Genomic DNA, 23,607 nt, shown 5'->3' with positions numbered 1-23,607 from the left:
GTAATTGGGGTAATGGTTAGCCAGTGCAGTTGACGAGTTGTCCGGTCATCTCGGACTATTCCTTGACACTGGGTCATGCAGCTCGTTAACTCAGGGTGTGGTTGTTGTGTTGGCGACAGCTTCTACATCTTAAACAAATTCACGCAAAGGTGGCCCAAGGGCTGGCCATCCGCGTTATACGTGTGTGTGTGTGTGTGTAATAATAATAATAATAATAATAATAATAATAATAATAATAATTTACGGTTTATTGAAAAATTCTGCAGTCTAAAGGCTGAAAATATACATTGGACATAAATGACTTATTACATACATTGGTGGTTTAACAAAAGCTTTCATTAGAGAAAGGTAAAGGAACATACAGTGAACATACAGATTAATGTAGGTGTTGAACAGCAAACACGTAGTAGTAACTCCCTCCCAGATGGTGTTAGGAGGAACTCACGTGGTGTAGTAGTTCCCTCAGATGGTGTTATGAGGGACCTGGGTGTGTAGTAATTCCCACAGATGGTGTTATGAGGGGCCTGACGTGGTGTAGTAACCTCACAGATGGTGTTATGAGGGACTCACGTGGTGTAGTAATTCCCTCACAGATGGTGTGATGAGGGACTTGACGTGGTGTAGTAATTCCTCACATATGGTGTTATGAGGGATGTGGTGTAGTAATCCCTCACAGATGGTGTTATATGAGTGAGGTTTGGTCCCAGGCCTCCTATCGTAGACGGATTAACACATCGCTGGTTGTTGGGTCTCACTGTACTCTCTCTGGTCTCCTGTACTGTACTCTCTGGTCTCCTGTGTACTGTACTCTCTGGTCTCATGTACTGCACCCTGGTCTCCGGTGTGACTGTACCTCTGGTCTCCGGTGTACTGTACCTTGGTCTCCTCCTGTGTACTTGTACTCCTGGTCCCGGTGCACTGTACTCTCTGGTCTCCGTATACTTGTACCTCTGGTCTCCTGTATTGTACTCTCTGGTCTCCTGTGCACTGTACCTCTGGTTCCCGGTGTACTGTACTCTCTGGTCCTGTGTACTGCACCTCTGGTCTCCTGTGTACTGTACTCTCTGGTCTCCTGTACTGTACTCTGGTCTCCGGTGTACTGTACTCTGGTCTCCTGTACTGCACTCTGGTCTCCGGTGTACTGTACCTCTGGTCTCCGGTGTACTGTACCTCTGGTCTCTCCTGGTACTGTATCTCTCTGGTCTCTGGTGTACTGTACTCCTGGTCTCCTGTGTACTGTACTCTCTGGTCTCCTGTGCACTGTACCTCTGGTCTCCTGTGTACTGTACCTCCTGGTCTCCTGTGTACTGTACCTCTGGTCTCCTGTGTACTGTACCTGGTCTCCGGTGTACTGTACTCTCTGGTCTCCTGCACTGTACCTCTGGTCCTTCCGGTACTGTACTCCTGGTCTCCTGTGTACTGCACTCTGGTCTCCGGTGTACTGCATCTCTGGTCTCCTGACTGTACCTCTGGTCTCCGGTGTACTGTACTTCTGGTCTCCTGTGTACTGTACTCTCTGGTCTCCGGTGTACTGGTACCTCTGGTCCCCTGTGTACTGTACTTCTCTGGTCTCCTGTGTACTGTACTCTTGGTCTCTCCTGTGTACTGTACTCTCTGGTTCCGGTACTGTACTCTTGGTCTCCTGTGTACTGTACTTCTGGTCTCCTGTGTACTGTACTCTTGGTCTCCTGTGTACTGTACTCTCTGGTCTCCGGTGTACTGTACCTCTGGTCTCCTGTACTGTACCTCTGGTCTCTGTACTGTACTCTCTGGTCTCCTGTACTGTACCTCTGGTCTCCTGTAATTGTACTCTGGTCTCCTGTACTGTACTTTGGTCTCCTGTGCACTGTACTCTGGTCTCCTGTGCACTGTACTCTGGTCTCCTGGTGTACTGTACTCTGGTCTCCTGCACTGTACTCTCTGGTCTCCGGTGTACTGTGCCCCTGGTCCCAGGTGCACTGCACCTCTGGTCTCCTGGGTACTGCACTCTGGTCCTGGTGTACTGTACTCTCTGGTCTCTGTGTAATTGTACTCTCTGGTCTCTGTGCATTGCACTCTGGTCTCATGTACTGTACCTGGTCTCCGGTGTATTGTACCTCTGTCTCCTGTACTGCACTCTGGTCCTCGGTGTACTGTACTCTCTGGTCTCCCTGTACTGTACTCTGGTCTCCCGGTGTACTGTACTCTCTGGTCTCCTGTGTACTGTACTCTCTGGTCTCCTGTGTACTGCTCTTTGGGTCTCTCCTGTGTACTGTACTCTTGGTCTCCTGTGTACTGTGCTCTTGGCTCCTGTGTACTGCTCTCCTGGTCTCCTGTACTGTACTCTCTGGTCTCAGTGTACTGTACTCCTGGTCTCCTGTGACTGCCTCTTGGTCTCTCTGTGTGCTGCTCTTGGTCTCCTGTGCTGTACTCTTGGTCTCTCCTGTGCTGTACTCTCTGGTCTCCTGTGACTGCTCTCTGGTCTCCGGTGTACTTGCTCTCTGGTCTCCTGTACTGTACTCTTGGTCTCTCCTGTACTGTACTCTCTGGTCTCCTGTACTGTCTCTGGTCTCCTGTGTACTGTACTCTCTCTGTCTCTGTCTGTACTCTCTCCGGTGGCACTGTACTCTCTGGTCTCCTGTTCCTGCTCTCCTTTCTCCTGTGTGTACTGTACTCTCTGGTCTCCGGTATACTGTACTCTCTGGTCTCCTATGTACTGTACTCTCTGGTCTCCGGTGTGCCTGCTCTCTGGTCTCCTGTGTGCACTGTACTCTCTGGTCTCCTGTGTACTGTACTCTCTGGTCTCAGGTGTACTGTACTCTGGTCTCCTGTGTACTGTACTCTCTGGTCTCCAGTGTACTGTACTCTCTGGTCTCCGATGTACTGTACTCTCTGGTCTCCCGTGTACTGCTCTCTGGTCTCCGGTGTACTGCTCTCTGGTCTCTGGTGTACTGTACTCTCTGGTCTCCGGTGTACTGTACTCTCTGGTCTCAGTGTACTGTAAAGGTGACTGGTAGGAAGTAGTCTTGTCCTATGAGGCCCTTTTACCCTAACTTCACGTAACCCTAACCTAACCTAACCTAACCTAACCTAACCTGGCCTAACTTACCGGTAACCTGAACTGACCTAATATAAAGTAATCTGACTCGTCCTAACCTAAGCATAACTAAATTGATCTAAGCTGACCTGACCTCTGACCTAATCTAACCTAACTTGACCAAAATTGAAGTTGGCCTAAGGTTATTATTCCTGATCAATAGGGTTAGAGTCCAGTCTTAATGGTTAGGTTAGGGCCTGTTAAATCTAGAGGGACATATATCTCACCTCCCATCCCTCTCCTCATTGGGTTAGGTTGTAGTTTAGGTTAGGTTGGGTTAGGTTAGGTTAGGTTAGGTTAGGGCCTGTTAAATCTAGAGGGACATATATCTCACCCCTCCCCATCCCTCTCCTCATTGGGTTAGGTTAGGTTAGGTTAGGTTAGGTTAGGTTAGGTTAGGTTAGGTTAGGTTAGGGCCTGTTAAATCTAGAGGGACATATATCTCACCCCTCCCCATTGGGTCTGTTTGTAAACAATGTAAGATGTGAGAAGTGTTTGTACACGCCAACAGGATCTTATTAATTCACAGTTTCTAAAGTTGTTTTTGTTTGTCTTTGTTTTATTTTTGCCATAGACTAAACAAACACACAATAGGTGTTTGTATTCATACCAGTTTTGTTTACTTGTATCGTTATCTTATTTTGTCACAAACTTTATAAAGAAAAAACATCAGATTGGCTTCCAGTCCGTCTACTGTTACTCCCTCTTCCTCCTCTTGAACATTTACTATAAACTTGTTACTCCCTCTTCCTCCTCTTGAACATTTACTATAAACTTGTTACTCCCTCTTCCTCCTCTTAAACATTTACTATAAACTTGTTCTCCTCTTCCTCCTCTTGAACATTTACTATAAACTTGTTCTCCTCTTCCTCCTCTTAAACATTTACTATAAACTTGTTACTCCCTCTTCCTCCTCTTGAACATTTACTATGAACTTCCACTTCTTGCTATCATTTATTGGGCCACAATATATAAATGCCTTTCTTGACCTGACTGATGGATGTTTAGCACGCGAGGGAGTGTTATCCTGAGTACTGTCTATGTCAGCTACTGGTCCGTTGTATCACTGTTTGTCCCCGGTGTGGCTGTTTGGCTGCGTTATTATATACCAAGACGAATTTGTATTAATTTGGTGGTTTTGGTCTAGCCTGTCCTGTAGGTTAGGTGAGGTTAGGTTAGGTTTAGATGGGTTGGTTAGGTTAGGTTTAGATGGGCTTGGTTAGGTTAGGTCTAGATGGGTTGGTTAGGTTAGGTCTAGATGATGGTTAGGTTAGGTTTAGAACGGCTGGTTAGGTTAGGTCTAGATGGGTTGGTTGGGTTAGGTCTAGATGGGCTGGTTAGGTTAGGTCTAGATGGGCTGGTTAGGTTGGGTCTAGATGGGCTGGTTGGGTTAGGTCTAGATGGGTTGGTTAGGTTAGGTCTAGATGGGCTGGTTAGGTTAGGTCTAGATGGGCTGGTAGGTTAGGTCTAGATGGGCTGGTTAGGTTAGGTCTGATGGGCTTGGTTAGGTTAGTCTAGATGGGCTGGTTGGGTTAGGTTTAGAACGGCTGGTTAGGTTAGGTCTAGATGGGTTGGTTAGGTTAGGTCTAGATGGGCTGGTTAGGTTAGGTCTAGATGGGCTGGTTAGGTTAGGTCTAGATGGGCTAGTTGGGTTGGGTTTAGAACGGCGTTGGGTTGGGTTTAGAACGGCTGGTTAGGTTAGGTCTAGATGGGCTGGGTTAGGTTAGGTCTAGATGGGCTTGGTTGGGTTAGGTCTAGATGGGTTGGTTAGGTTAGGTCTAGATGGGCTGGGTTGGGTTAGGTCTAGATGGGCTGGGTTAGGTTAGGTCTAGATGGGTTGGTTAGGTTAGGTCTAGATGGGTTGGTTAGGTTAGGTCTAGATGGGTTGGTTGGGTTAGGTCTAGATGGGTTGGTTTAGGTTAGGTCTAGATGGGCTGGTTAGGTTAGGTCTAGATGGGCTGGTTAGGTTAGGTCTAGATGGGCTGGGTTAGGTTGGTCTTGATGGGCTGGTTAGGTTAGGTTTAGACAGCTGGTTAGGTTAGGTCTAGATGGGCTGGGTTAGGTTAGGTTTAGATGGGCTGGGTTAGGTTAGGTTCTAGATGGGCTGGGTTAGGTTAGGTCTAGATGGGCTGGGTTAGGTTAGGTCTAGATGGGCTGGGTTACTTTAGGATAGGTTGGTTTAAGGCTAGGTTAGGATGGGTGGGTTAAGAGTGTAGACCCGGGATAGTATTGGTCTTTAACCCCTGGTATAAACTGATCAAGAACAGAGTGTACTGTACTGTATACAACTAAACCTGTTCAATTCTATTTTGTCAACTAAATTTTGAATATTACTCTTTTCTTCGTTTTATATATATATATATATATATATATATATATATATATATATATATATATATATATATATATATATATATATATATATATATATATATATATATATATCGACCAACAATAAGTATATTAGTTCATTAGTAAATGGTCAACCTTCTTCCACCATATTATTCTCCTTGTTATCAATTATTGTTATGTCATTATTTTCTCTGCTTGTTATCATAATATATGTTGATAACTCTCTACTAGCAACCCTCGTAATAACACCATCTACTCTGTCTCCCTCAGCACCTGAACAACCTGCTGGAGAACTACCTGGAGCCGCTAAAGAGTGCGTCCTTCCTGAGCTCGGCGGAGGTGAACGCGCTCTTCGGCAACATCCGGGAGATCGTGGCCTTCCAGAGGCTGTTCCTCCAGGCGCTACAGGAAGCCCTCGACATGGAGCCTGGCTTCCCTGCCTTCGATCAGCCCTATGAGTTTAAGGTCAGTGCTTCCTTTTAGTATGCTTCAGTGCTTCAAGTACTTGTGTTCCTTGGCTTTGGTCAGATTCACAAAGGAGTTGTTCCCTAGACGGTTGGAGTAGGAACTGTGTCCCTTGACGGTTGGAGTAGGAGCAGTGCCCCTTGAAGGTTGAAGTGGGAGCAGTGCCCCTTGAAGGTTGAAGTGGGAGCAGTGCCCCTTGAAGGTGAAGTAGGTGTTTCCTGAAGGTTGGAGTAGGGCAGTGCCTTGAAGGGTTGAAGTGGGAGCAGTGCCTTGAAGGTTGAAGTGGGGCAGTTGCCTTGAAGGTTGAGTAAGTGTTTCCCTTGAAGGTTGGAGTAGGAGCAGTGCCTTGAAGGTTGAAGTGGGAGCAGTGCCCTTGAAGGTTGAAGTGGGAGCATTGCCCTTGAAGGTTAGTGGGGCAGTGCTTGTGAGGTTGGAGTAGGGCAGTGCCCTTGAAGGTTGAAGTGGGAGCAGTGCCTTGAAGGTTGAAGTGGGACAGTGCCTTGAAGGTTGGGTAGAGACAGTGCCCTTGAAGGTTGAAGTGGGAGCAGTGCCCTTGAAGGTTGAAGTGGGAGCAGTGCTCCTTGAAGGTTGAAGTAGGAGCAGTGCCCTTGAAGGTTGAAGTAGGTGTTTCCCTTGAAGGTTGGAGTAGGAGCAGTGCCCCTTGAAGGTTGGAGTAGGAGCAGTGCCCTTGAAGGTTGAAGTAGGAGCAGTGCCCTTGAAGGTTGGAAGTGGGGCAGTGCCCTTGAAGGTTGAAGTGGGAGCAGTGCCCTTGAAGGTTGGAGAAGGCAGTGCCTTGAGGTGAAGTGGAAGTGCTCGAAGGTAAGGGAGCAGTGCCTTGAAGGTTGGAGGAGCAGTGCTTGAGGTTGAAGTGGAGCAGTGCACTGAAGGTTGAAGTGGGAGGTGTGCTCTGAAGGTTGAAGTAGGTGTTTCCTTGAAGGTTGGAGTAGGAGCAGTGCCCTTGAAGGTTGAAGTGGAGCAGTGCCCTTGAAGGTTGAAGTAGGAGCAGTGCCCTTTGAAGGTTGAAGTAGGAGCAGTGCCCTTGAAGGTTGGATAGGGAGCAGTGCCTTGAAGGTTGGAGTAGGAGCAGTGCCTGAAGGTTGAAGTGGGAGCAGTGCCTTGAAGGTTGAAGTGGGAGGTGTGCTCCTTGAGGTTAGTAGGTGTTTCCTTGAAGGTTGGAGTAGGGCAGTGCCTTGAAGGTTGAGTAGGGCAGTGCCCCTGAGGTTGAAGTGGAGCAGTGCCCTTGAAGGTTGAAGTAGGAGCAGTGCCTTGAAGGTTGAAGTAGGAGCAGTGCCCTTGAAGGTTGAAGTGGGAGCAGTGCCCTTGAAGGTTGAAGTAGGAGCAGTGCCTTGAAGGTTGAGTAGGAGCAGTGCCCTTGAAGGTTGAAGTGAAGGTGTCCTTGAAGGTTGAAGTGGGAGCAGTGCCCTTGAAGGTTGAAGTGGGAGCAGTGCCCTTGAAGGTTAGGGGGAGGTGCCTTGAAGGTTGAAGTGGGAGCAGTGCCCCTTGAAGGTTGAAGTAAGGTGTTCAAGTTTGAGTCAGTAATGTGTACATAATTTGTTGTTTCCTCCAGTATGGCTCGTATTTCACCACAGATTTTCATGCATGTAGCTTTAGTGCAGATTTTCACTTTTTTTTTTTTTAATTTTAATGTATACTGTATTGCTCCAAGTGTTGGCGTATTTTTGTTCCAGATTCTCACTTATTTTTGTTCCAGATTTTCACGTATTTTTGTTCCAGATTTTCCACGTATTTTTGTTCCAGATTTTCACGTGTTTTTGTTCCAGATTTTCACGTATTTTTGTTCCAGATTTTCACGTGCTTTTGTTCCAGATTTTCACGTGTTGTTTGATAATGTGTCGTCTCTTCCCCCAGAATGTGTTGTTCTCTATCGGCAGCGCCTTCCTCTACTACGCCAGTCAGTTTAAACTCTACAGCTCCTTCTGCGCCTCTCATTCTAAAGCTCAAAAAGTCTTACATCCCAGTGAGTACCTCCAGTTATTTTTGTTGTGATCTATAATCCTCACCAGTATATATATGTATAGCCTCGAGTCTTCAAGAGTCTTCATATGCATACCATCGAGTCTTCAAGTCTTCATATGCATACCATCGAGTCTTCAAGAGTCTTCATATGTATAACCTCGAGTCTTCATATGCATACCATCGAGTCTTTAAGAGTCATCCTATGTATAGCCTCGAGTCTTCAAGGGTCCTCATATGTATAGCCTCGAGTCTTCAAGGGTCTTCCTATGTATAGCCTCGAGTCTTTAAGAGTCTTCCTATGTATAGCCTCGAGTCTTCAAGAGTCTTCATATGTATACCCTCGAGTCTTCAAGAGTCCTCATATGTATAGCCTTGAATCGGCATATTTACAGCCAGAATATTACGTCTAGTATTCTTAATTATTTGTGTGTATAACTTGAGTATTTCGTATAATTCAACTTACTGAATTGTTATCCGTTTCACACATCTTCATAATACAACCACAATGTTTCGTCTCTTATATGAATACCTTTTCGATGCTACATTTACCTTTTTCTAACATATATTTCGTTTATCTTCGTTTCTTGAGTCATAACATTTCGTCTCGTAGTGAATAACTTTTTTAAAAGCTGAGGTCAACTCATTACATCTCTCGTGGCCAATGATAGACTAAATCATGTTGCGTCACTTGGGGTGTTGTGGTCTCTCTCTGAATCTTATAGAATAACTCGGTGCCGTAGGAACGCCTGCCAGGAGCCCAGAATTGCGTCATAGTGCCTGAGGGAGCCATTGATCATTGGCAGTAAGTCAAGGTTGTGGTCTTGACTGTGTGTCGAGAGGAACGGAAGAGTGTAGTTGATTACGTTTTCATGGGGGGGGGGTAGGTTATGTCATGGGGTAGGTTAGATTAGGTCATGGGGTAACTTAGGTCACGAGGTAGGTTAGGTCATGGGGTAGGTTAGAGCAGGCTGCTAGACCGGGGCCCGTGTGACTTGCAACACCGGACATAAACACTCGGCAGTGAAGGAGCAGAAAGACGGAGAAAGTGGGTGTGTGCTTAAGTGAGGGACTTGTAGAAATTCCTCTTAGGTCTAGTGTGTGTGTGTGTGTGTGTGTGTGTGTGTGTGTGTGTGTGTGTGTGTGTGTGTGTGTGTGTGTGTGTGCGTGCGGGAAAATCCTTGAGTTGTGAGGCTAGCGGCGTGTAATGACAAACTGGTGAAGTTTGGTTGTCGCGAGCCGTTCTCTACCTCCACCCTCACACACGTAATGAGTCACAACTTTTAAAGTAATGAACCCAGATTTTAATAATGAAACCGGATTTTTATAATGAATCCGTTTTCTTATAATTTTATTTTTTCACATTAGCTCAGATTTGTTCAATTCATAAATAAAAAATCATGAAAAATTAAGTAGTTTGGGGATGTTTTTGACTTACCTGAATCTTTTATGTAGATATTGTTTCATATATCAGAGAAAATTAGGCTTTTATTTTGATCTTTAAATTTGACTCCTTGTGTGTGTGTGTGTTTTGAGAGCAACTCAGCGGTGAAGTAATGGAGATTCCTTTCCTTGTGGCAGTCTTGAAGGTCACACTTGAAGGAGGTGTTGACATTTCTCGAGATGTTCAGCAGTGGAGGGTGTTGCTGGAGGAGTGGGAGATGCTGGTGGTTGGGGATGAGGGGGGGTAGGGGATGGGTGGGAGAGGAGTTGGGGATGGGATGGGGATGGGTCAGGGGTGATCAGGTATTTGGTTGTCATGTAATTGTGTTAAGAGTTAATGTGTTGCATCATCCACTGGGGCCTTACATGTAACTGTTACCACACACACACACACACACACACACACACACACACACACACACACACACACACACGGGTAGTCTGGCACAACACCTAACAACAGATCCAGTGCTTTATATCTACCTATACTGTCTGGTCGTCCACACCTTCATCACCTGGGGGTTACTTCACACACCTGCTTCTTGCTTATCTAGATCATCTCCTGCTCGAGTAATTTTTGCGCGTGTGTGTGGGGGGGGGTGACAATGAGGTAACGCAGGTAAGAAGAGGTGTGTTTTGTGCGTCTTTCCCCGCCGGGCTCTTGAGTGAGTGACGCAAGGTGGTGGCCGCCCTCACACAAGAATCCCAAACCTTCATCATATATTGCTAACTTGGCGTAGGGTAGCTGAACAACTTTAGTTACGGTAAAGGTTTATGGATAATTCTGAAGCCATTTTAGTTGTTATTTTCGTGTTATTGATTAAAAGTGAGGCAGTTAGATGCGTTTTTTTAAATAGATAGTTGTGGTGCTGGGAGGACGAAAGAGCGTAGACTGTTGGGTGTATTGTTTCACCACCAGGGAGGGGGGTGAGAGGGTTTATTGCCTGGAGGAGCCCTATTAATGGTCGTCTCTATAGTGCTGTTAGTGTGTGTGTGTGTGGTGTACTGTACCTGCCTCTTCCCTGGTGATAGAGAGAGAGAGAGTTTCCCCACCCCCTTCCTCACCCCATCCCCCCTTCCTCACCTCATCCCCCTGGCAGAGTGTGTGTGTGTACACAGACATTGAATCCCGACACTCTACCAGGGTTTGTAGATTGGGGTTCGATGTGTCAGGATTCAAAGTTCAAGGGTTCTTAAGTTCTACGAGATGTGTTTCTTTGGTTAGGTTAAGTTAGGTTGGGTTAAGTTAGATTGGGTTGGGGTTAGGTTTTTGAGAGGGTCACACTAGGTTTTCTCCTGAATGGTTATATGAAAACCAAAATGGCGTCCATATTGCACTGAGCCTCTAGATTCGTCACGTCAACAAAAAATTGGTGAAGGTAAAGAGGTGGAGACTAACGTACAGTACAGCTCATTTAAGAACACTGAGTCTGGAGTCTTAACAGGTTCTTGTCTGGAGTCTTAACAGGTTCTTGTCTGGAGTCTTAACAGGTTCTTGTGGTCTTGGAGTCTTAACAGGTTCTTGTCTGGAGTCTTAACAGGTTCTTGTCTGGAGTCTTAACGGTTTGTCTGGAGTCTTAACAGGTTCTGCTGGAGTCTTAACAGGTTCTTCAAGTTGAGTTTGTTCTCCATAACTGGTGATTTGAGAACGTAACTCAGTAAAGTGAAGGTCTTGTAGAATTCTGACGCCAAGTTTTGGAAGTGAATATTTTCTTTACATGTTTTGGCTTAATTCAGTCATGTATTGACGTGCTGTGTGGGCAGACCACCAGGGTGAGATGGGGGAGAGGGAGATGAGGAGGACACACAGGAGAGAGAGACACACAAGAGAGAGAGAGACACACAGGGAGAGAGATACACACAGGGGAGAGAGATACACACAGGGGAGAGATACACACAGGGGAGAGAGACACACAGGAGAGAGAGACACACAAGGGAAGAGAGACACACAAGGAGAGAGATACACACAAGGGAGAGAGAGACACACAAGGGAGAGAGATACACACAGGGGAGAGACGGGGAGAGAGAGAGACACACAGGGAGAGAGATGCACAGGGAGAGAATACACAAGGGGAGAGAGAGAGACACAGAGGGAGAGAGATACACACAGGGGAGAGAGATCACACAAGGGAGAGAGATACACACAGGGGAGAGAGATACACACAGGGAGAGAGAGACCGGGGAGAGGAGAGACACACAAGGGAGAGAGAGACACACAAGGAGAGAGATACACACAGGAGAGAGAGACACAGGAGAGAGAGACACACAGGGGAGAGAGAGACACACAGGGGAGAGAGAGAGACACACAGGAGAGGAGATGCACAAGGGAGAGAGAGCACACAAGGGAGAGAGAGACACACACAAGGGAGAGAGATGCACACAGGGGGAGAGAGACACACAGGGAGAGAGAGATCACACAGGGAGAGAGATACACACAGGGGGAGAGAGAGACACACAGGGGAGAGAGACACACGAGGGAGAGAGAGACACACAAGGGAGAGAGAGAGCACACAGGGGGAGAGAGAGACCAGGGAGAGAGGAGACACTGAGGGAGAGAGATGCACACAGGGGAGAGAGAGGAGACACACAAGGGAGAGAGGCACACAGGGGAGAGAGAGAGACACCTGGGGAGAGAGAGACACACAGGGGAGAGAGAGACACACAGGGAGAGAGATACACAAGGGAGAGAGATACACACAAGGGAGAGAGAGACACACAGGGAGAGATACAAGGGAGAGAGAGACACACAGGGAGAGAGAGACACAGGGGAGAGAGATACACACAGGGGAGAGAGATGCACACACAGGGGGAGGGGGGAGAGAGACACACAGGGGGAGAGAGACACAGGGGAGAGAGACACCTGGGGAGAGAGACACACAGGGGAGAGAGAGAGACACACAGGGAGAGAGAGACACACAGGGGAGAGAGAGACACACAAGGAGAGAGAGATGGACACACAGGGGAGAGAGAGCACACAGGGGAGAGAGACACACAAGGAGAGAGACCGGGGAGAGAGAGACACGGGGAGAGAGACACAGGGAGAGAGAGAGACACACAAGGGAGAGACACAGGGAGAGAGAGACACACAAGGGGGAGAGAGAGAGACACAGGGAGAGAGAGAACACAAGGGAGAGAGACACACAAGGGAGAGAGAGACACACAGGGGAGAGAGAGACACAGGGAGAGAGAGACACAGGGGAGAGAGACACAAGGGAGAGAGAGACACACAAGGAGAGAGAGACACAAGGGAGAGAGAGACACAAGGGAGAGACACAAGGGAGAGACACACAAGGGAGAGAGATCACACAGGGAGAGAGATACACACAAGGGGGAGAGAGAGAGAGAGACCTGGGGAGAGAGACACACAAGGGGAGAGAGAGACCTGGGGAGAGAGAGACACCTGGGGAGAGAGAGACACCTGGGGAGAGAGATCACACAGGGGGAGAGACACCGGGGAGAGAGAACAAGGGAGAGAGATACACACAGGGGAGAGAGAGACACACAGGAGAGAGATACACACAGGAGAGAAGACACACAGGAGAGAGAGAGACACACAGGGGAGAGAGAGACCGAGAGAGAGAGAGACACACAGGGAGAGAGATACACACAAGGGAGAGAGATACACACAGGAGAGAGAGCACACAAGGGGAGAGAGAGAGACACACAAGGGAGAGAGAGACACACAGGGAGAGAGAGACACTGAGGAGGAGAGAGATCACACAGGGAGAGAGAGACCGGGGAGAGAGAGACACCAGGGGAGAGAGAGAACACATGGGGGAGAGAGACATGGGGGAGAGAGAGACACCTGGGGGAGAGGGAGACACACAAGGGGAGAGAGAGAGACACCAGGGGAGAGAGAGACACACAAGGAGAGAGAGACCGGGGAGAGAGAGACACACACAAAGGGAGAGACACACAGGGAGAGAGAGACACACAGGGAGGAGAGACACCGAGGGAGAGAGAGGGAGACACACAAGGAGAGAGACACACAGGGAGAGAGACACACAAGGGAGAGAGAGACCTGGGGAGAGAGAACGGGGGAGAGAGAGACCTGGGGAGAGAGAGAGAGACCAGGGAGAGAGGACCTGGGGAGAGAGACCTGGGGGAGAGAGAGAACACAAGGGAGAGAGACACCTGGGGGAGAGAGAGAGACCTGGGGAGAGAGAACCTGGGGAGAGAGAGACCTGGGGGAGAGAGACACACAAGGAGAGAGACACCTGGGGAGAGAGAGAGACACCTGGGGGAGAGAGACACACAGGGGAGAGAGAGACACACAGGGGAGAGAGACACAGGGAGAGAGACACACAAAGGAGAGAGACACGGGGAGAGAGAGACACACAGGGAGAGAGAGAGACACACCTGGGGAGAGAGAGACACGAGGAGAGAGAGACCTGGGGGAGAGAGAGAGACACACAGGGAGAGAGACACACCAGGGGAGAGAGAGACACTGGGGGAGAGAGAGACACACAAGGGGGAGAGAGACACAAGGGAGAGAAGACACACAGGGAGAGAGACGGAGAGACACCTAGGGAGAGAGAGACCTGGGGAGAGAGGGGGAGACACACAGGGGAGAGACACACAAGGGAGAGAGGCCGGGGAGAGAGACACTGGGGAGAGAGAGAGACACACAAGGGAGAGAGAGGGGGAGACTGAGGGAGAGGACACACAGGGAGAGAGGACACACAGGGGAGAGACACACGGGGAGAGAGAGACACACAAGGGAGAGAGAGACACTGGGGAGAGAGAGAGACACACAAGGGAGAGAGACACACAAGGGAGAGAGACACACAAGGGAGAGAGACCTAGGGAGAGAGAGAGACACAGGAGAGAGGGGAGGGGAGACGGGGAGAGAGACCTGGGGGAGAGAGAGACCTGGGGGAGAGAGAGAGAGACACAGGGGGAGAGAGAGACACACAGGGGGAGAGAGAGACACCTGGGGAGAGAGACACGGGGGAGAGACACCTGAGGGAGAGAGAGGCCTGGGGGAGAGAGAGAGACCTGGGGGAGAGAGACACACAAGGGAGAGAGAGACACACAGGGAGGAGAGACACAGGGGAGAGAGGCCTGGGGAGAGAGAGCCTGGGGGAGAGAGAGACACACAGGGAGAGAGAGACACACAAGGGGAGAGAGAGACCTGGGGGGGGGAGAGAGAGACACAGGGGAGAGAGAGAGACACACAGGGAGAGAGAGACACACAGGGAGAGAGATACACACAGGGAGAGAGAGAGATACACACAAGGAGAGAGAGAGACACAACACAAGGGAGAGATACATTCAAGGATGGAGACATACATACATACATACATACATACATACATACATACAAGGAGAGATATACATAGAAAACTTTCCAAATAAGATGGAAATATACATGGGGGACTGTGTGTGTGTGTGTGTGTGTGTGTGTGTGTGTGTGTGTGTTATTCTCTCCTGTATCTCGTAATTCTTTTCTCTTTTCACTCTTGTTATCTCTTCATCTCCTCCTCTCTTCATCTCCTCCTTTATTACATCTCTCCTTTCTCTCTTTCGTCCTCTTTATTTCCTTTTACCAGTTTTTTTATCCTCCTCTTTCCTCCTCCTCCTGTGTAAAAATGCATTCATAACTCACCCACCACGCCTCCCCCCTCCCCTTACCGCCCCTTCCCACCTCACCTCCCCTTCTCCTTTCCTTCTCCCCTTCCCTCCTCCTCTTCCTTCCCTCTTCTGTCTCATGCCTCCATCCCCTTCCCTCCCTCCTCCCTTCCCTCCTCCCCAACACGCAACACCACTACTCAGCGTTACTCAATACGGCATCGAGGTACTGGTCGGAGAGGGGTAGGGGGGTCTTGACTTCATTTACATACGAGGCTTTGATGGGGTAATAATGCATCCATTGTCCCCTCTCCTCTCTCCCCTATCTCAGGCTAATTGTTATAGTGCCTTTACCGTCGCTGATTCGTCCGTGTTGTGCGCCAAGCTGACTTCGACGACGGGTGAGAGAAGGAGGTGGGGGTGTGGGAGGTGGGGGTGTGGGTGTGGGAGGTGATGTGGGTGAGCTGGGATTATGTGGGAGGTGGGGAATAGATGGAAAAGTGTTCCTAATTGATGTCTGTCTGTCTGTCTGTCTGTCTGTGTTCACATGAGGTATTGTCTGTCTCATGTTATATATGTTTAATTAACTCTTATTTAGGTTAATTTATCTATTTATAAAATGTCTTCCAACAATTGCCTGTGTTGTTTAATTATACAGTATAGTGTATTATGAAAGCTGTGTACTGTATATATCTAACTGACCCATAATGCCTTTGTATCTATCATCAGGACATTATTAACACGAGAGAGATTTAAATTATTGTGAAGCAGAAACTATTTTTAACAATGTTTTATAATATATTGGGAGGAGGTGATGTTTATAGAGTCATTTAATAGGAGGTAATCATTCTAGGAGGTCTTTAATGAGATAATCATTCTTGAAGTCATTTAATAGGGGATAATCATTCTAGGAGGTCATTTAATAGGAGGTAATCATTCTAGGAGGTCATTTAATAGGAATAATCATTCTAGGAGGTCATTTAATAGGAGATAATCATTCTTGGAGGTCATTTAATAGGAGATAATCATTCTTGGAGGTCATTTAATAGGAGATAATCATTCTAGGAGGTCATTTAATAGGATAATCATTCTAGGAGGTCATTTAATAGGAATAATCATTCTTGGAGGTCATTTAATAGGAGATAATCATTCTTGAAAGTTATTTGAGAATAAATAATTCTTGGAGGTCATTTAATAGGAGATAATCATTCTTGGAGGTCATTTAGTAGGAGATAATCATTCTTGGAGGTCATTTAATAGGAGATAATCATTCTAGGAGGTCATTTAATAGGAGATAATCATTCTAGGAGGTCATTTATAGGAGATAATCATTCTTGGAGGTCATTTAATAGGAATAATCATTCTGGAGGTCATTTAATAGGAGATAATCATTCTTGGAGGTCATTTATGGAGATAATCATTCTTGGAGGTCATTTGATGGAGATAATCATTCTTGGAGGTCATTTAATAGAGATAATCATTCTAGAGTCATTTAATGAGATAATCATTCTAGGAGGTCATTTAATAGGAGATAATCTTCTTGGAGGTCATTTAATAGGAGATAATCATTCTAGGAGGTCATTTAATAGGAATAATATTCTTGGAGGTCATTTAATAGGAGATAATCATTCTGGAGGTCATTTAATAGAATAATCATTCTTGGAGGTCATTTAATAGGAGATAATCATTCTTGGAGGTCATTTAATGGAGATAATCATTCTTGGAGGTCATTTAATAGGAGATAATCATTCTAGGAGGTCATTTAATAGAATAATCATTCTAGGAGGTCATTTAATAGAGATAATCATTCTTGGAGGTCATTTGATAGGAGATAATCATTCTTGGAGGTCATTTAATAGGAGATAATCATTCTTGGAGTCATTTGATAGGAATAATCATTTGGAGGTCATTTAATAGGAGATAATCATTCTTGGAGTCATTTAATAGAAGATAATCATTCTTGGAGGTCATTTAATAGGAGATAATCATTCTAGGAGGTCATTTAATAGGAATAATCATTCTTAGAAAGTTATTTAATAGGAGATAATCATTCTAGGGGTCATTTAAAGTGCCATCGCTGCATTGCCTTGTCTCGTCTGGTCTTGTTAAAGTGTCAGTAGGTACATTGGGGTGGGGGGCTGTTCGCTGAGTCACTAATAGTCGGGGGTTGACAATTACATGGGGTAGAGGAGAGGTGTGGGGAAGGGGGAGAGGTTATGGGAAAGAGGGAGAGGTGAGAGAAAGGAGGGTGTGGGGAAAGAGAGGAGGAGAGTTTTTTGTTTTTGTTTTAACAAATTTATTGACAAAGTTTGGAGTACAGTTTGCCTATTCTGAGTAATTCAGTCAGGTCTTGACACTGAGGTGGTATCACTTCTCACTGCCACGCAACAGAGGTTCATACATAAAGAAATACATCATATTCATTAAATATATATAGGTCAGAGTCATGTGGTAATGTCACTGTTCGCTGCCATGCAGGACAGTGGTTCATATACATGGACGTCATCTTCTAATTGAAGACTAATCAGTGTGGGCTAGCAGCAAATTTGCGATAAACAGCAGAATGTCCTCAAAATTTGATTCAATGTAGTATTACAAGTTCATGATACAATAAGCCAGGTGGCCTGAAGTCTTTGACAGTGTCACATTCAATAATATAGTGTTCAAATGTATGCTTTAAAGGTTTATCACAAAGTTTACATGTTGAGTGTTCGGTATGGGTACAGCGTTACAACTTGCCAGATGTGTCTGTATCCTAGTCTAATTCTGGCGACCATCACATTGAGGGGGTGGGGCAAGAGGGAAGGTGGGAGAGGGGGGAGGTGGGGAAGAGGTGGGGAAGAGAGGGAGGGTGTGGGAAGGGGGAAGGTGAGGGAGGAAGATAGGGAGAGGCATGGGGAAGGAGGGAGAGGTGGGGGAAGAGGAGAGGTGGGGAAGAGAGGGGAGGTGGGGAGAGAGGTGGGGAGAGGGAGAGGTGAGGGAAGAGGGGAGGTGAGGATTGAGAGGGGAGGTGTGGGAAGAGGAGAGGTGAGGGTAGGGGAGGGTGGGGAGTGAGAGGTGTGGGGAAGAGAGGGGGAGGTGGAGGGAAGAGGGGGAGGGTGGGGGCAAGAGGGGGGTGGGGAGAGGGGGGGGAGGGAAGATGAAGTGAGAGGGGGAGAGGGAGGGAGGAGAGAGGTTTGTTGGGGAAGGGTGATGCAGGGGTGGGGAGTGTGGGCGGGGATGGAGTCTGGAGACGCCCACAACTGGGCATTACCTCTCTCGATCCCCCTCCTCCTTCTCCCTCCTCCTCCCTCCTCCTCCTTCTCTTTCTACCTTCTTCTTTTCCCTCCTTCTCCTTTTTTCTCCTCCTCATCCTTTCTTCCCCTCCTCCCTCCCCCTCCTCATTCCTTCTTCTTCTCCTCTTCCCCTGTGTATGAACCTCTGTCCTGTGTGGCAGTGAGAAGTGATACCACCCTCAGTGTCAAGACCTGACTGAATTACTCAGAATAAGCAAACTGTACTACAAACTTTCTCAATAAATTTGTTAAACTAAAAAAAAATTCCCCCCTCCTCCCTTCATCTTCTCCCTCTTCCTCCCTTTTTCTTCTCCCTCTTCCTCCTCTCTTTACCTTTCTATTCCTACATCATCGCCAAAACATCTTTTCTTCATCTTTTTCCTATTCGTTCTTCTCGTCTTCCTCCCACCCACATGTGTGCCTCTCTCTCCCTCGCTCCAGTCTCCCATCCCCGTGTGGTCTCCCTAATATCTCTTTCTCTCACCGTCTCTCTATAGTCTCACACATCTGGCCGTCTCTCATCCCCGTCTGGCCAACCGTCTGTCTCACGCTGTTCTCACCCCCGTTTCCCTAACCTGTCTGTCTGTCTGTCTGTCTGTCACTACCATCTCCGTCAGTAGCCTCATCTTGGTCTCTCCCGTGTTGACTCTTCCCCTGTACAAGGCCACACTCATCCTCAACACCTTCCTGGAGTTTATTTTGTAAGGAATAAATAATTGAAATTGAAATTGACTTCAATGTTGGTTTTATTAATTTTTACTTTTTCTTGAATTTAATTTTTTATGCTGAGCGCTTTTTATTATTATTATTATTATTATTATTATTATTATTATTATTATTATTATTATTATTATTATTATTATTATTATTATTATTATTTTTGCTGTATACCTCTCTGGGTTTGGGTTTATTTTCCCGTGTATTTTTTACACCTCTGAATTCAGTTTTCATGTTATGATTTTTGCTCAACTTCAAACATTATTATTATTTTTTCTGACCTTCCCGGTGGTAAATTCAGTTGAACACCTCAGAGGTTTATGAACATTATTTTTGAACGTCTTCCCATCACCCCCCCCTTCCCATCTCTCTCTCTTTTTCTTCTTTTCTCCTTCCTCTCCTCCCTCTTCTCCTTCTCTTTCTTTTCCCCTCTTACACCTCCCCTCTTCTGCCTCTCTCCTCCTCCTCCTCCTCTTCCTCCTCCTCCTCTCCTCCTCCTCCTCCTCCTCCTCCTCCCTCCTCCTCCTCCCTCCCTCCTCCTCGTCTTCCTTCTCTTCCCTCCTCCCTCTCTTCCTTCTCTTCCCTCCTCTCCTCCTCCCCTCTTCCTTCTCTTCCCTCCCCTTCCCTCTCTTCCTGTCTTCCTCCTCTCCCCTCCCTCTTCTCATCAGTACGTATTTAAGGGCCAGAGGGCAGCATTCCACATTTGCACTCCTTAACCATTGTGTAAGTGCATCCTGCTCTCTCTCTCTCTCTCTCTCTCTTCTCTCTCTGGCGTCGAGACTGCACTGATTCTATAACTCCAAACCAACAATTACAGTACTATATAAGTAGTAGGTATTAGGCAGCTACCAAACAGGGAGCTACTACCGCCTGGGAAGATATTGGAGCATTATGTGTTGTCTAATGGTAGACCCTCCTGCCATATGGCATCACGAAAATTGTGAACAAGTCCCAGGTTGGTGATCTGACTTTCTGCCTCATTTACACACAATTGCAGGGTCTCAATTGTTTTCTTACCATGTACAACACAACATATAAATATTGTTTCTCACTTTTGATCTTTTTTTATTTTTGTATTTCATTATGGTTCTTTATTATTATTATTATTATTATTATTATTATTATTATTATTATTATTAATACATTCTCGCCCCCCAGGCCCCAATGTGGGTCAGTGACCTGTGCCCGGGTGGGCTAATCTCCGTAAGAAAAAAAAGAAAAAAAGAAAAAAGAAAAAAAGCGTTTTTCCCAGCTGAGAAAAGATGCCCCGCCCCCTCCTCAAAAGTTATAGTTGATTGGCTGTTGCAAACCTGTCCGATTTTGTCCTGAGTAATGATGTATTTCTAAATGAGTTTATTCATAATCGTTGGGGTGACCGTTTCTGACGAGAAAGCTATTTAGCTAAATTATATAAAGATACATACATTCATTATTTCAAACTTAAGCACGTAGGAAGTTTATCAGAAGTATTATACATGAATTAACTGTTAAACTCTGGTAGCAAATTCACGCTTTCGGAGGATGCATTTAATATATACTTATTTTTACCCACAATAAGACATAATAAGACAAATTACATAACAGTAAAACTACATTATGCAAAAACTAACATTTAAAAGATCAGAATCACATTGAAATATTACACGGCCTCTGAAAATTGGTGGATGAGTGTGACACATGGCCACTTGAGCGAACAGCTGTCAGTAAAGGCGGGAAATATAACTGTGAACAACTTATTTTTTTATAGTTAAGGAGATGAGATGAACCTTATTATGTTTCTAACTGACTAACTTAGGCTAAAGGCGATAATAACCATCGTACTCAAGGGGTTAAGTCATCGTACTCAAGGGTTTAAGTCATCATACTCAAGAGGTTAAGTCATCTTGGTCAAGAGGTTAACGCCCGTATTATTAAACATCTTCCCTTGAAGAGGGTCGTCATGTTTCAACCTGAGTTTTAAACTAAATGAGTCATGAGGGACACCACAGTACAGTTTGTTGTGCCTGTTATGGTGGAGGTGTGTTTGGTGGTAGGGAAGATGTGTGGTTATAATGCTTTTTGGTTGTCGCTATGGCTTGTGTGTTGGATATAATTGTGGTTACGTCGTGTCAGTTGTGGTTGTAAGGGATGATGGGTGGTTGTGGTTGCAGGAGGTGATGGTTGTAACTTGATTCCATAGTTTTAATTTTTGTGATGGAGTTGTGTTTGGTTACCATATTGCAATTGATTATTTAGCCAGAAAGCTACAGATACAGAAGTGAGCAACAACAACAATACTGAGCCTACAGTACAGTACAGCACGGTACAGTACGGTACAGCATGGTACAGTACGGTACAGTACGGTACAGCACAGTACAGTACGGTACAGCACAGTACAGTACGGTACAGCACAGTACAGTACGGTACAGCACAGTACAGTACGGTACAGCACAGTACAGTACGGTACAGCACAGTACAGTACGGTACAGCACAGTACAGTACGGTACAGTACAGTACAAATATTGAGAACTGGAGATCTCTGGTGGCACCTGATAAGTACTGTAGCTTTGAGTCACTAGTGCTGTAGACCCCATCAGCGACATTAAGGTCCTGTTGTATTGTACTGTAGAGGAAACGCTTGCACCGACAGGAGGAGGAGGAGGAGGTTGTGGTCTTTACACCACACGGGGGCCCCCACAACACCTACACCACACGGGGGCCCCCACAACACCTACACCACACGGGGGCCCCCACAACATCTACACCACACGGGGTCCCCCACAACACCGTAGAGGCCGAGAAGGCCTGGAGGGGCAGGGCGGGGAGGATAGGCAGGAAGGGCGTCTACATGAGCCAGGTGCTGTGACTAATAATGCCAGCAGGAGACGACAGCCTTTGTAGGACCTGTTTCCCCTGTCGTCAGGAGGATGCTCGTGGTTCTCCTGACACACGCTCTCAATACCTTTGTCATATTTATTCAGCTCATCGGGATATGTTATCTGGGAGGCTTATCAGTGTGTCTTCCTGCTTGTTGTGAGAGTTTGAGCACACAAAGGTTTGGTGTTAGGAGACGTGTATTGTTAGGTTGTTACACTACACTACTTTCTGGGGCACCTTTATCTCTTCAGTAGATACCGTAAGTTAGGGGTGGCAGCGGGACAGATATCCTCTGTGTGTGTGGATGCTCCCTTCTGTGGGTGTTGTTACGTCACGTGTCGCCTTATAAACGCACCACAAAGATGTTATCGTCTCGCTGGTCAGCTTGCCCATCATAATAATAACATCAGCTGGCGCCTTACACGAGGAACTAAACAAGTAGATATTATCACATGTACTTCTGTCCTTACACCAGCACCAAGATGACTGTTTTCCTTCCTTGGTGTTACATGTGTCAGCACCAACACAGGCAGATGCTCCACACTGTGTCCTGCAATTAAACATTTCCTCGCTTTGTGTCTCAACAACGTAAAACGAGTATATAATATCTCGCTAATTCTCCGTCACACGAGTCAACTTTTCCCCTCCTTAGTCAGTCAGGAATAAAAGATGTTGTTTATAAATTGCCTGACGACCTCGGGCAGACGTCAGATGTAAAATGTTTTAAACGAGGGAGAAAACCAACACATGTTATCCTGGCCAACACGATAACAATCTCCACAGCTCAAAGGACCACTGTGTGTGTGTGTGTGTGTGTGTGTGTGTGTGTGTGTGTGTGTGTGTGTGTGTGTGTGTGTGTGGGTAGAGGTGAGTGTCTGTGGGAGGTGGGAGTGACCATCGTGGACAGTGACCCACCAAGGCCAGTCTTCACGTGTGAGGAGGAGAGGAGATTCTTTTGGTTGTATCTTTTCTTCTTCTTTATCATCACCTTTTTATCCTCTTCCCCTTCCTCCCTCCGCCATTCTTCTTCTTCTTCTTTATTTATTTTTCTTCCTTCTCTTTCATTTTCTCGTTTATTCATTCGCCTTTCTTCTTCGTCTACTATTCTCATATTCCTCATATTCAGTTTTCATTTTAATCTTTTCCAACCTTTCTTCCTTGCTTCTCCTTTATTGTACCCCATTCTTATTCTTTTTAGCCCCCATTCTTCTCCCTTTGTTACTCATTATCTTCATCTCTTCAGAGTTAACCCATACGTCTCCTCTTAACATTCAGTGCAAATATTTTAACACCAGAGAGTTTATCGAATCCCTAGAAAGCATACAGAGGAGAATGACAAGACTAATCCCGGGCATTAGGAACCTTGAGTACAGAGACACGTTAAAGCATCTGAATTTGCACTCCCTCGAGAGACACAGAGTGAGGGGCCATAATGATCGAGGTGTATAAATGGAAGTCAGGGCTAAACAAAGGTGATATAACTCTCCAACCAGGAACGAATTCGTAGAAATGGTTTTAAATTAGACAAATTTAGATTTAGGCGCGAGATAGGTAAACACTGGTTTGGAAATAGAGTAGTGGATGAGTGGAACAAGTTACCAAACATCATCATGAACTGGAACACGCTGGATAGCCTCAAACATAGGTTGGACGGATATATGAGCGATAGGGGTTGGGTGTAAACGGGACTGCCCAGTATGAGCCAATAGGCCCGCTGCAGTTTCCTCCATTCTTATGTTGTATGCTTTTTTCTAATAATTTTCAATCTTATTTTTACTAATCATATCCAATCATATTTGAGTGTCATATAATTTCCAGTCGTAATTAACCTTATATCCAATGGTATTTATCCATATTTCCAATCATTTAAACAACGAT

General features: G+C 46.3%; 1 protein-coding gene across 3 annotated transcripts in view; it reads left to right on the top strand.

Annotated features, from left to right (window-relative positions):
• Positions 1 to 23,607, top strand: part of LOC121873156 (protein still life, isoforms C/SIF type 2-like) — a 389,616-nt gene that overhangs the window by 255,516 nt on the left and 110,493 nt on the right. For all 3 annotated transcript variants that reach the window (XM_042376482.1, XM_042376480.1, XM_042376481.1), the window contains 2 exons: positions 5,699 to 5,893; positions 7,763 to 7,871. In XM_042376482.1, coding sequence (XP_042232416.1) covers positions 5,699 to 5,893; positions 7,763 to 7,871 — 304 coding nt within the window. The remainder of the gene's footprint in view (positions 1 to 5,698; positions 5,894 to 7,762; positions 7,872 to 23,607) is intronic.

This window comes from Homarus americanus, unplaced genomic scaffold (genome assembly GCF_018991925.1).
Source record: "Homarus americanus isolate GMGI-L3 unplaced genomic scaffold, GMGI_Hamer_2.0 scaffold32929, whole genome shotgun sequence".
Lineage (NCBI taxonomy): Eukaryota > Metazoa > Arthropoda > Malacostraca > Decapoda > Nephropidae > Homarus > Homarus americanus.
Note: the sequence above shows the minus strand (reverse complement) of the source record. Positions and strands in the feature narration are given on the sequence as shown.